This window comes from Crocodylus porosus, unplaced genomic scaffold (assembly GCF_001723895.1).
Source record: "Crocodylus porosus isolate Cpor-Errol unplaced genomic scaffold, CroPor_comp1, whole genome shotgun sequence".
Taxonomy (NCBI): domain Eukaryota; kingdom Metazoa; phylum Chordata; order Crocodylia; family Crocodylidae; genus Crocodylus; species Crocodylus porosus.
In genome coordinates this window covers 25,773,459-25,786,748 of record NW_017728915.1, presented here as the reverse complement: position 1 = coordinate 25,786,748, position 13,290 = coordinate 25,773,459, and the positions used below count along the sequence as shown (strand labels likewise).

Here is a 13,290-nt window from a genome sequence, read left to right as displayed (position 1 = left end):
CCCCGCGCCCGCCCGGCCCCGCAGGTGGGTGTGCGCCGGCCCGGGGTGTCCGCTGCACGGGGAGACGCGTGCCGCGATCCGGGGCTGGGGGGATCAGCTCCCGTCGAGGGCCGCGATGCTTAGGTTGTGGCACAAGTGGTGTTCCCTGCAACGCTGTGGCGTAAAAACACCCCCCAGGTGAGCAGTGCTTTTTTGCACGTGTTCATAAAGGCATGCGTGTGTCTCTTAAACCTGTCTCTCCTTTATTCACAGGAGCAACGAGAGAAGCTGGCTGCGCGGGATTGGTGTGACGAAGCAGATGACTGGGGAGCATGCGATGAATTTGAACAGCCTGAACTGAACCCCTCTCGCTTGCTGGGTGTAAATGAAGCGAGCGACTCTTGCTCGCCCAAAGAAGTGGAGTGTGCAGCCCAGTTACAGGGGCTTAGCCTGGCTGAAGCTGTGGATGTATCCAGTCACTTATGTATTCATCTTCCAGCTGGAGAAGAGAGAGTAATGTCTAGCTCTGTCCCTGTGTTCAAGCCCTACTACATTGGTGTTGTGGATGAGGAAGACTATATTGGTTACGTTGATACAGATCATGCACACAAGCTTCTAAAGGAATATCAACAGAGAGAGGGTGTTAATTTGGAGGAGTTGATGTCAGAAAGGTGGGAATCGGTTTCTAGTACTTGCTGTAAAATGAAGGAATTAAATGGGCTGCTATTAGTTGGCATTTATTAGTTAGTTAAATGACAACTGAACTGAGTTTGAGATGGACTGAGCATCCTTTATTTTATCTTTGAAATTGGTGCAAATTGAAGGTACAAGCAACTTTCAGAATTAGCATCATGTAGATGGAGCCCACAAGTAGAATCTTGAGATACAGAGATGAGGGCACAGTTTATTGTGAAGCATCTGTAGACTCAACATCTGCAGTTCCAGCCAAAGACCCTTTGAAATCACACCTAAATAGTTTAAAGCTTAATAGAAACATTTCAAAAGTAACTCATTATTCAGTGGATAGAGGTAAGTCTGGGGTGTGACTCTTGACATTATGTATTCTTTCCCTTTTTAAAACTATAGTTCTTATTTGTGATCAGTTTTGAGTGCTGGATTTCCTAAAATAGCCTGTCATTTTCAAATATGTTTATACTTAAAATTAATGTTTGCAGCCTTTGACATCTCTGGTAAAAAATAAATAAAATAGTGGACTGGCACACTAGGAAATAATTCCTGGATTTTCTAGTCCAGTATCCATTACCCCTCTGTCATACCCTTGCGCCTCCCACAAAATTGTATGCTTCAAAAGATGCTCATTAGGATACAGTATCAATGGCTTTTTGAAGCTAGGAAAACGTATTCCTAGAGTGTTGTTAATTTCATGTAATAGTTGTATTGTGCGTCTGGCATACCTGTAGTTCCTGGGTTTATAGGTCTAACGTATATGTAGTTCCCTAGGTTATATAGAGAGAGATTTATTTTCCATTCCTCTGTTTTGACTATGATGGACCCATCCAGATTTTGGCAAGGAAGTAATGTGAAAAACAGCTTTTGGACTTATGGTCTGCTGTGGGCTGGTTAACACTAGTGCAGTTGCATGACACGTACATTGAGCGTTTACATCTAATATGCATTCTTCATTCTAAGAGATATGAATATACGTAGGGTTGGTTTCCCCAGTAAGTAAGCAGTATTAGAATACCGTTCACTTGCAGGAGTTGCATATAGAGCACTGCTTTTTGAAGTACCTTTCATGTTTTGTTCTGTTTCTGAAAGTGTATTTTTGGGGCAGTTTTAAGATTTTTTTTTTTTTTTTTCCTGGGTATAAATAAAGACAGGACCAAAATACAGGAAAGGTTCTGAGGAATCTAGGTTTAAGCAAATGCGTAGTGGATTTCATTTCTTGTATTATAATCCAGAGAAATTGGATATAGCTATTTGAGTGAAGATCATTGAGGGTGAGACTAAGGAGTGAACTAATAAGCTATGTTGCCTAGTAAGGCTAATTTTTAGATACAAGCGTCATTTTAATTCATGTTAATATAAAAAAAAAAAAAAAACTTTCAAGAGGTAGTGGTTCCATAACTGTTTTTATTTTTGAATATGCATGCTGCTGTAGATTTAATAGGAAAACTTCCCCCTGCCCTTATTTTTCTAGTTTTGCAGGTGAAGGTGATCATGAGAAATATGAGAAGAGCGAACTCCGAAGAAGGGACCAGGTATTCCACAAATTTATGAAACGAATTTCTGCCTGTCCTGAACAAATTCTGAGGTATGTTGACTGATGTGTTGGTGATAGGAAGTGGTGGTCAGTTGTCAGAGAATAAATTTATTTATTTATTTATTTATTTATTTATTTTTAACTTGAGGCTCCTGAAATGAGGATGTTGTTTTTAGATTATTTTAATTAAAAATGTTGTAACATTTCTTAAGCTAAGCATGGTATGTGTTTAAGTGTAGGTGGAGATGCACATAACAAGGTGTAGTCAGCGAGACTATCCTGTGATCTGCCTATTCTACATCAGGTAAAAGTGGCTGGAGGAATAAAGAAGACTCTCCAGGGGCCTTGGATTTTGATCAAGGGAGGGTTTCTTCAGGATGAGATACGAGGAAGACAGCTGATGCAAATTGTTTTTTCAAAGGTCCCTTAAAGAAGGAAACCCTAGCAATAGCCAGTTTACCAGGGGACACCAATGAGGGTGGAAAAATAGAGCACAGTGGTATGGAGGTCTTAGTCAGTCCTGCTGCTGATAGACTGTTATCATCACAGCCCTGGGGTAACCTTGCCATTAACCCCTCTGACTTCCTCAGCAGGGTAGATGCTATGAGAAAAACAAAGAAAACCCCAAAAAACCTTTCTACGCATCTTCACTACAAGCTTTGCTGGCAAAGCTAAAATAGAAGGAAGACCTGTAATGCGTACAAGCTGCAGATCTGCAAGGACTATATCACAGTGAATTTCCTTAGGTTTGGGGCCTGTAGGTGTTTCCTTTTTCAACAGGACAATCTGTTTTAGGGCTGCAGACCACTTGAAATTCACTGTGCTATAGTCCTTGCAGATCTGCAGCTTGTATGCATTACAGGTCTTCTACTTTAGCTTTGCCAGCAAAGCTTGTAGTGAAGATGTGTAGAAAGGTTTTTTGGGGTTTTGTTTTTCTCATAGTATCTACCCAAACTATAGCAGCTCTACTGGTAAAAGCCCTCCTCTCTCAGTACAGGGATGTCCAAAGTTAGGTTATCTAGGAGGAATGATCATTTCACACCTGTAACTGATGTTAGTTGTGCCACTAAAACCTTGTAGTATAAACCACACTTGGGTTCATTAATTCAGCACCTCAGAGCTGTTTTCTTTCAGGACAGTGATCAGCAAACTTAGAGTAAAGCACAGTATTTCATCCTTAGGACAAAAACATTACAGAGATGGCATATCCTTAACAGCTTATATATTAGATTGCCAGATGTTACTCATCCATATTGGATTCTGGCAGGTACCATCCACATGTGTGTGTTTGTTCCACAGTGAATCTTGCCAATCAGCTGATTCTTTAGTTAAAATGTCTGCTTGCTAAGTCTCCTGACGCAAGGAGAAACAGTTGATGCGATTTCCAAGAGAAGGCAAAGCCTTAAAGATGTAGTCCTTACATAAACAGCATTGGGTATCCTAGAGCAATTGCATAGGAAATCCATCCGCTGAGTTTGGAACACAAAGATACATATTTCTTTTGCCTAAATAGTATCTGTCACTTCTCAGTGTAAAACAGACTTTGACTTTTTCATGCTTTCAAAATATCGCTGTAAGCCAGCTGTAATGCTGAGAGAGCCACCCCATTCCAGTCACTGGAGAGCTCAAAAAGGGGAGGCTATGCCTGTGTCTCCATGACTTCTGGGCTGTGAGTTCTGTGCTTTCCTTCCAGGCACAGCACAGAACCCCACCTTTTGTTGACTGGAAGCTGCCTTGAACTTTGGTTTGGGTTTTTCTGGAGGTGCGCTACCTTGTTCCAAAAGCTTGCAGTGCTGTGATAGAAAGCACCATGCTGCTGCTCCAAGACTGCTGAACTTGGACTTGGAAGTGTGTCGTCCCCCCTTTCCCTTAGATTTATATTAAAGTGTAGCAGGAATATGGTGTTGAGGGTACTACATGCCATGCAGTAATCAATCTACTGTTTTTATCTCCATTTGAATGTTGGGAGGCTGCATCAATAACAGCTTCCAGGTCTTGTGGTAACCTTCCAAGTCCTTTTCCTACTTTAACCCTTTTTTCTTTTCTTTTTTTTTACTTGAAGCAGGCTCATGACTTTTGGTGAATACCAAGTACTGCTGCATTACTGTGGGTCTTCCACTGAGCAATAAGAAGAAATGTGTGACATCTTTCTCCATACCCCTAGATACTCCTGGGGCGGTGAGCCTTTATTTATAACATGCCCTCCATTCGACATCAGCAGAGAGGTTCCAGCCTGCCATAACTGTGGAAGTAACAGAGTCTTTGAGTTCCAGCTTATGCCAGCACTGGTCAGCATGCTCGAAAGTGATGCAGGTGCTAATTTTTATTACTTTTTTTAATTGAATATGAAGCACTGTGCTATAACTGCATCAACCGAGACATTAGAACATGGGTTACTTTAGGGATGGCCAATCTGCAACATGCATGGCACAGGCAGCCTCTGTGAATAGGTCACAGCGGATCAGGCAGGGAGCAGAAAGCAGAGCAGCAGCTCAGGCAGAAGAAAGGGATTGGAATAGCACTCCAGGAGGGTGCAGGATTAACATATGGCATGCCTGCCAAAAAGGATGCCCCCCAGTGGGTTACTTCATGTAAAATATATGAGCAATGATATTCTAATCACGTTTTGTTTTTTTAATATAAAAGCTGCTGTAAGTGGCCAGCCAACTATAATTGAAATTGACTTTCTTATAACTTGCTCTTTCTCCCCACTGTCCAGTGTTTGGGATATAGTAAGAAAAGAGCTACCCTAATTCAGCCGTTCATCCTTTAAACTATTTCAGTACTTTCTTTCAGTGTTCGTAGTGAAACTGATTTGCTAGGAGTCTCTGATCAAAGCTTTATATGTTCCTTAGATCCTTTATAACAGTGAGAGGAATCAGGAACTTCCTATATCCTTGAACAATTAATTTTGTAACATTCCTCCTAAAGCGAGGACTTGAGAATTAACAAATACAGTGGATTCCACTTTATAGCATCGCTCGTTAATAGAATCAGCCATTTATTTGAATCACTGTGGGAAAACCAAAACCATTTGTATATTATTACATGTAAAAATAGCTCAAATTAGAATTGTGGTTTTTGGTAGAAGTGCCAATAAAAAGAAAATTCATTGTATTGGAAATCAGCCTGACGTGACTGATTTTAATTTGGCTGATTAAACACAAGTGCTGTGTGCACCCCCACCCCCCTGTACAATGTGGCAAAAAAAGCCTAGCACTGCCCTGGCCCCAGCCTCAGCCCACAGCTGCAGCCTGCCCTGCCCCACAGATCCAGAGGACACAACCAGCCACTCCCCTCCCCATGTCCTCCCAGAGTGCAGGCAGTGGCAGGAACTGGTCTTCCCTCCATGACCCCTGGATGAGCTGAGGCTCTGTCCCGCACCTGCCCCACCCCGGCTGGGCAGCGCCTACCCCAGCCCCATTCCCTCCCTCACCACTGATCTGCCCACCCCACACACCTTTCCTCCCCCTCCCCTTCCACCATAACACAGCTGCATCCAGCTAATAAGTCTATCAGAAATTGGATTGGTATCGGCTGAAATGCCTCCTTAAAAATCGGCAATCGGTATCAGCCCCCAAAATCTCTCTTGGTACACCCCTAGTTTTTGGAATCATTTTTACCAGAGAAGCCTGTGGATCGTGCAGTTTTGTGAGCAGCCTGCAGGGGGCTGGGGCCCCAGCAGAGTGGGGCAGGGCCATGGTCAGCTCATCTGGGAGGTGGGGCTCCCTGGTGACGCACCCCCTGCGTGCGCAGTAGCTTTTGAGGGGCACAACTCCATGCAGCTGCCCTCACTGCCTGCCCCCATACCCACCCCGTGCACAGATCTGGGGGGCTCTGGTCCCTCTCTGCCCCTCCAGGAGTGTGTGCCATGCCAGGGAGCTGCCCCTACCCCCTGATCCCGCAGCAGCCTGGCTCCCCACCTGCTGTGCTCCGCTGCAGCAGCTGTTATCTCCTGCTGGGGGAAGGGGGCTGCAGACCTGGGTTCCTGGCCCTATAGCCCTGGCATCTGGGGAGTACCAGCAGGGCTGTGGGACTATGGACAGGGGCAGGGAGTGAGAGGCATGAGCAGGGCCAGGAGGCTGTGAGGGAGGAGCGAGGATCTCTGTTCTTAAAAAACAAAAAAACAAAAAACAGGTCTTCTTTTAATGGAATCAGCCAGTTAAACAAATATGAGGATTAGTAGATTGCCTGGACCATTTCATAGAACCGTGAAACATTTTTACAGGCAGATTAAAAAGCAGATATAACTGAAATTATATCATTTTGCCAAACAAATCCATTTTTGACTGAACCTTTCTGGACTTTCCTTTATGATGGGGCTAACTGAGAAGTATTTGGAGTCTTGATTGAATGAAATTGAATCTGAAGTTCTACATTATTTGATTTCTTTAATAAGTAACGCCAAGAAATTTATCAGTTTTAATTTAGCCTGTAGGAACAAACTAAGCACTGAATTAAGCCCCCATCCAACAAGCACTTGAAGCACGCAATTAATCCATCGTACTAAGACAATTATCCTCGTACCATCTTCTGCATTCAAGAAGTGACTAAATAAGAGGGATTGTTTGCATTACTAATTTAGTTTGTACATAGGCATGTTCAAGATTGGAGCATTAGTTAACATCCTAGAGATGTTCAGGGTTGTGTTTTCTGCCTGGCTACTACAGTGTTAATGGTTGACAGAGTGACATTCTGGCTCACTTGGGACAAACAGTAGGACAAGTTAAAAGGACAGATTAAGTCATTATATAGTTTTCTGCACATATTGGTGATTCATTTTGAAAATATTGTTTATAAGCACCCCTCTTCAAATGTAGCAATGTCTAAAATGTGACATGTCATGTAATCTTAAATGCCGCTTGTTTTTCATTCCCCCCAGATCTGTCAATCGAATTTGGGACAGTTTTGGTTTACACATGTGAAAGAAGCTGTTGGTCAGTAAATCAGAAGAATCCCCTAGAGGAATTTATTTTTATACAAGAAGACCCAGATCAGCAACTATTTAAATAAACTTAATTCTTCCTTGTAAAGCCATTTTGGGTTTCTTTTTTCTTTTGTAAAACAGAACTGTTTTACTTGTGCAGCAGAACTATGAGCAAGTGAAAATAGAGTGAAATTTCCAATTCACTCAGTAATGTCACTTTTTTTTGTGATTCTTGTCAATAAGTCAGACTGCTTTAGTGGGAAGAAAATACTGGTGTGCTTCTATAACGTTTGGTTTATATAAAATTTGCTTTTGTTTATATGCCAAGCTTTATACCCAGATTTAGTGTTATGTGTTCTAATTTATCCTTGGAAACATTCAAGAGAAAAGGAGGATGGGTTTTAATGCACTCTGTTTAGCTCTGCTTGTCAGCCAGATAGTATTATAGAATACTAAAACTGAGTCATTTGGGAAGATTATCCAGTCTATAGTGTCCAAACTATAGTTATAGTTTCATAGTTTGTAGGGTCGGAAGGGACCTGAGCAGATCATCTAGTCCGACCCCCTGCCATGGCAGGAAAGAATACTGGGGTCAAATGACCCCAGCAAGATCTTCATCCAACCTCCTCTTAAACACCCCCAGAGTAGGAGCCTGCACCACTTCTCTTGGAAGCTGGATCCAGACCCTAGCCGCCCTGACTGTGAAGTAGCTAGTACAGGTAGTCCTCACAAAGTTGTCCCGGTTAACCTTGTTTCATTATTATGTCGCTGTTCTTTTAGAGAACATACTTACTTAAAGTTACACAACATTCGGTTATAACATTTGGTCGCTGCCTGCTAGTAGGTAACTACTGAAATGTAATTGTATCCACTTAACATAGTTTTGCTTAAAGTCGCATTTTTCAAGACTGTAACTACAATGTTACGTGAGGAGTAGTTATAGTTAGAGTGAATTTGGTATTCAGTTGAATATTGCACTTTCAGTTGCTATATACTGAACAACAGTTTGTAACCCAGGAAGGCACATCCTTTTATCATCGTGGTATCCTATGGTAAGTATGATGAGCAGGGATCTGGATTTTCCTTTCACCATGACAAAATGTAAAAAACCTACTGATTTTCATCATTTTATGGAGAATAATGCAGGAAACAGCAGGCTTCCCCTTGCAGGCTGGTAGAGTTCTAGCCTGCTTTCAGCTGGGGGGAGCGGATGGAGGGTGATCAGGCAGGGGGTGCCATGTACATGTGTGTGTGCACACTTGCACGTGACAGGCCACATGAGAGCAGCTCCCCACAGGTAAGTCTGTGGGGTGGGGGGTGGGGATTGAGTCTCTCATAGGGAGGGAGGGAGTTGGGCAGAGGGAGGGAATAGGGCAGGATGGGGTTAGGGGTGCTGCCCAGCCAAGGTAGTGTCTGGGGCCAGGAATATGTGGCTGCAGGGCCCACACAGGGAAGCAAAATAGAGCCACAAGTAGCTATTCTGGGGGTGGGGGCTGGCTCCCTGCCACCGCACACTCAGGGAGATATGGGTGGCATATGCCCCCCAGATTTGTGTATGGGGCAGGGATGGATGCAGGCTGCCAGCTTTGGGACTGGGACTTCCTACCCTGCTGCCCTCCTCCCATGGGCATCCACAGCCTGGCAGATGGCACCTGATGCAGCAGGGTGGAACAGAGAAACTCAGTGCCACTACAGGGAGCCCCACACAGCCATGGCGAGGCACCCCTTGGCCACCTGGCAGCAACAGGAGTAACAGCACTAAGCTGTGCCCCCCCCCCCACTGCTGGGCAGGCAGGGGGCTCCTTGCCATGACTGTGCGGGACTCCCAGCGGTGGCTGCACCAGGTGCCATCTGCCCCTAAGGGGAGGGCAGCAGGGTGGGGAGCCTGAGCCAGAATTGCCCCCCTGCCCCCACCCCACCCAATGGGCTCCACTTCAGCTGTGCCGCTGCAGGGGAGGGGGACCCCAGCTCCACCAGGCAGCTGCTGGGAAGGAGGGGGCTGTGGACCTGGGTCCTTGGCCCCATAGCCCTGGCAGCTTGGGGCCCCCTGTGGCAACTCTGTGGGTGGGGTGAGGGGCACCAGCAAGGCCTGGGGGGCTGTGGGTGGAGAGTAGGGCAATAGCATGGACAGAGCACTGGCATATCAGAGCTGCTCAGTGCCACAAAGCTGGGGGGGGCTGTTAGCAGCAACCGGACCTGCATCCTGGGGAGCAGGGGGAGCTCCGATTTCTTTTTTCCATGATAACCCAAAATTAACACCAAAATGTATAGGTATTTAGAATGTATTTTATTCTAAATCGAGGTACTGATAGGCTTCAAAATTGTAAATATAACCCAAAAAAATTGTGTTCAACTGATACCTATAGATACAAATATATAGATCTATATAGTGATGTTTCTTTTTAATTGCAGGGAAAAAAGATTTTGGGTTTTTAATCAGAATTTGTGGGGAGGAAGGGGTGGGTAATAATCAGATAATTTGCAGTTTTTAAGCAGGGAAACCCAGGATCCCTGAGAGAGATCCCAGTGGATTGTTCCTCTGATATTAGCATTGAGATCAAATTACAGGGGCTGTCTCATTTTTCTCTGATCTGTTAGCAGACAACACCAACAAACAGCAGTGTGGTGGCTGGAGACTGGGATGCTGCCAAGGACGACAGGGAAGTGAGACTTTCAACACCCATCCCAGGTATTTGGGTTGTAGCTGTATTGGTCCAGTGGCAAAAGCAATCTGGACTCGTGGTAGAGGTGATATCTTCTAGTAGACCAACTAGGTTTTTAAAAAAAAAAGTTCTTGAATTGCAAGCTTTCGGGCACAAACACCCTTCATCAGGCATAGAAGAAAAGATTGTAAAAGTTTTCCTGGGTAGAAATGAAAGTTCGTATTTCATAGGAGAGTTGAAGTTGTGGTGAAATCTCTTGTGTGGAACAGTTCATTTTATATGCAGATTAGGCTCAGAGAAAAGTTGGAACAGCCTGTTTATCTCAAAGTTGTTTGGTGGTAAGTGGGATGTAATCGTACTTCCTTCTGGTTATGGTGTTTTATATTTCACAGAGGAGTAAATAGTGGAAATGCTCTTCTGGGCAAGCATTTCTTATGTGGCAAGGTGTCTCTAAACTCTGTGGTGAGGCTCTGTGATGATGCAAATGACCTCAAACAAAGGCAGGAGCTCAAGTTTCAGGCGGTCAAACTTGCTTTTTCCTCATAAAATTATGAAGATTTTATTTCTACCCAGGAGAACTTTTACAGTCTTTTCTCCTATGCCTGATGAAGGGTGTTTGTGCCCAAAACCTTGCAATTAAAGAATAATTTTTTGCAAAAATCTAGTTGGTCTAATAAAAAATATCACCTCTACCATGAGTCCTGATTGCTTTTGCCACTAGACCAATATAGCTACACTCTGGATACCTGATGCATGGAAAATACTGAATTTTAGCTGATTTTTAAAAATGAAATCTTCATAATTTTACAAGGAAGAAGCAAGTCTGACCACCTGAAACTTGAGCTCCTGCCTCGAACCTTTGTTCAAGGTCATCTGCATCATCACAGAGCAACACCACAGCACAGCGACACCTTACCATGGAAGAAATGCCTGCCCAGAGGAGCATTCCACTATATTTACTCCTCTGTAAAATATAAAACACCATAACCAGAAGGAAATATGACTATATCCTGCTTACCACCAAACAGCTTTGAGTTAAACAGGCTATTCCAACTTTTCTCTGTGCCTAATCTGCATATAAAATGAACTGTTCCAAACAGATTTCACCACACCTTCAGCTCTCCTATGAAATACGAACTTTCATTTCTGCCCAAGAGAGTTCTTACAATCTTTTCTCCTATGCCTGATGAAAGGTGCTTGTGCCTCAAAAATTCTTTAATTGCAAGCTTTTTTTGCAAATATCTAGTTGCTCTAATAAAAGATATTACCTTTACCATGAGTCCTGATTACCCGTACCCATCCCAGATACACTTCCATGTACATTGTAAAAGAAGTTTCTACAAGAGGGGCTTTAAAAAGTATCTGTCCCTATTTCATTCTTTTTGAAAATAGTGCTTGTAGTAATTCTGCAAAACCTCTATTTCTGGGGTTTGAGAAGAGACACACAGGCTTTTCTTTAATCGTAGCTGGGAGAATTTAGTCTCCAAGTCCATGCAACGTGCACCTCTGGCATTTTAGGTCTATTCTGCCTAAGTTATTGCATCTCTGATCAGATCTGCTGGGAAAACTTTCAGCACTTCGGGTCTCTCCATGGGTCTTTGTTTCTGCTCAGCAGGCCAGGCAGCGAATAGGAGGCACAGAATCATTAGAAAACTAGGGTCGGAAGGGATCTCAGGAGGTCATCCTATCCAACCCCCTGCTCAAAGCAGGACAAGCACCAACTAGATCATCCCAGCCAAGGCTTTGTCTAGCCAGGTCTTAAAAACCTCCAAAGATGTTGATTCTACAGCCTCTGGGTAGCCTGTTGTAGTGCTTTACTACCCTCCCCCTGAGAGAGTTTTTCCAAATACCCAACCTAAACTTCCCTTGCTGCTACTTGAGACGTTTTGTTCCTTGTTCTGTCATCTGCCACCACTGAAAAATAGTTTAGCTCCATCCTCTTTGTACTGGACTCCTCTGGATTTGTCCACATCCTTTTCACAGTAGGTAATCCAAAACTGGACACAGTACTCCACATGTGGCCTCACCAGCATCAAATAAGAGGGGCTCATCACTTCCCTCAGTCTTCTGGCAGTACTAATACTAGTGCAGCCCAGTATGTTGTTATTGCAACAGGAGCACATTTGGCTCATTCAGCTTGTGGACACACTGTACCCCCAGGTCCTTTTCTGCAGAGCTGCTGCTCAGCCAGTGGGTCCCCAGCCTGCAGTGGGCATGGGATTGTCCATCCTAACTAGGAGTTTGTACTTATTCCTGGGTATTATCATGCAGCCTTTTACCATGCTTCTCTTGTGCTGTCTTTTCCTAGGTCCTTGGTTCCTTTTTCAGGGAAAGGCATCCTCTCGCTCATCTGATGCCTAAGTCTTATGCTCTAAATGCCTGTCTAAGCTGCCCTGTCTAAATACATGTGTACTAGTTTAGTTAAACACTGATACCTCTGGAGCTCTCCCTTTTTAAAAAGTAGTTTATTTCAGTTTAGCTAGTTATAATTGATTTAAACTGTTCCACAGCATGTCTGGTTTAAAATGAAATGAGTATTTGTACAGCCTTTTTCTTTTATTTTTTTAAGTTAAACACATAAATTTGAACTAGTACAAACTGACTTGCATATAACCAACCCCTGTTTTACAAAGATGTGATTTTAAATGTTAGTTAATACCCTAGGTCAGGGGTTGTATGGGGGTACTTGGGAGGGCCCTAGAGGGTATGTGCAGGGATGGAGCCATGCCGGTGCCACCCACCACTCTCTTCCAGGAGCAGGGCCGGGGCTGTGGCACCCCTCCGCAGGTGGCACAGGTGCTACCCAGCCAGTCAAATGCGGACAGGGGGAGAGGGGGAAGCTTGCGTGCAGTGGCTGCCATCTACCACCCCACCTGCCACCCCTCCGTGTCCAGCTGTGTGCCACCCTATCTGGCTGCTGGGGGTACACTTATTAAAAAAGGCTGAAAACCCCTGCCGTAGCCTAACTGCATATTTTGTTAACAGCAAGGCAAGGTGAGCCCTACCGCAGAACCTAGGCTCGTTCTCGCTGGGCACATCTACACGAGAGGTTTACTCGGATTAGGCTGTCTACATGTGCAGCCCTATTAGGCTGCAGGAAACTAATTAAGGCTACAGCAGGGTAGTACCTGTAAGCACAAGTGCTGCCCTGCCGCAGAGAGCTTTCCAGCTGCAGCACGGCGGGCTGGGCCCCGCGGGGGCTGCCCACAGCTGGCCCCGCACTGCCCAGCACGTGCACCCCGCCCCCCCGGACCTCCTGCCAGCCGGGGCTGCTCCGATGTAGCTCAAGCTGCTGTGGTCCCGGGTGCAGAGCCTGGGAGCAATCAACACGTGCCGGAGTTGCTTCGCGTTAACCGCGTATGTAGCTGCACCCTCCGCGATGCACGTTACTAACTCCGAGATGTGCGAGCCCTTGCCAGGCAAGGTGAGTTGTATCCGCCGCGGGTCTCCGCGGCCGGCGTCAGAGGGCGGCGGCCTCCCCGCGGCAGGGGGCGCTC

The 13,290-nt window shown here is 44.9% G+C and overlaps 1 protein-coding gene across 1 annotated transcript in view; it reads left to right on the top strand.

Moving 5' to 3' along the window:
• Window positions 1-7,240, top strand: part of PDCD2L (programmed cell death 2 like) — a 7,488-nt gene extending 248 nt beyond the window's left edge. Inside the window, exons 2-6 of the mRNA XM_019535432.1 lie at window positions 2-24; window positions 253-650; window positions 2,141-2,254; window positions 4,368-4,516; window positions 7,086-7,240. Of these exons, the coding sequence (XP_019390977.1) occupies window positions 2-24; window positions 253-650; window positions 2,141-2,254; window positions 4,368-4,516; window positions 7,086-7,216 (815 nt within the window). The 3' untranslated portion in view covers window positions 7,217-7,240. The remainder of the gene's footprint in view (window position 1; window positions 25-252; window positions 651-2,140; window positions 2,255-4,367; window positions 4,517-7,085) is intronic.
• Window positions 7,241-13,290: the final 6,050 nt, after the last annotated feature.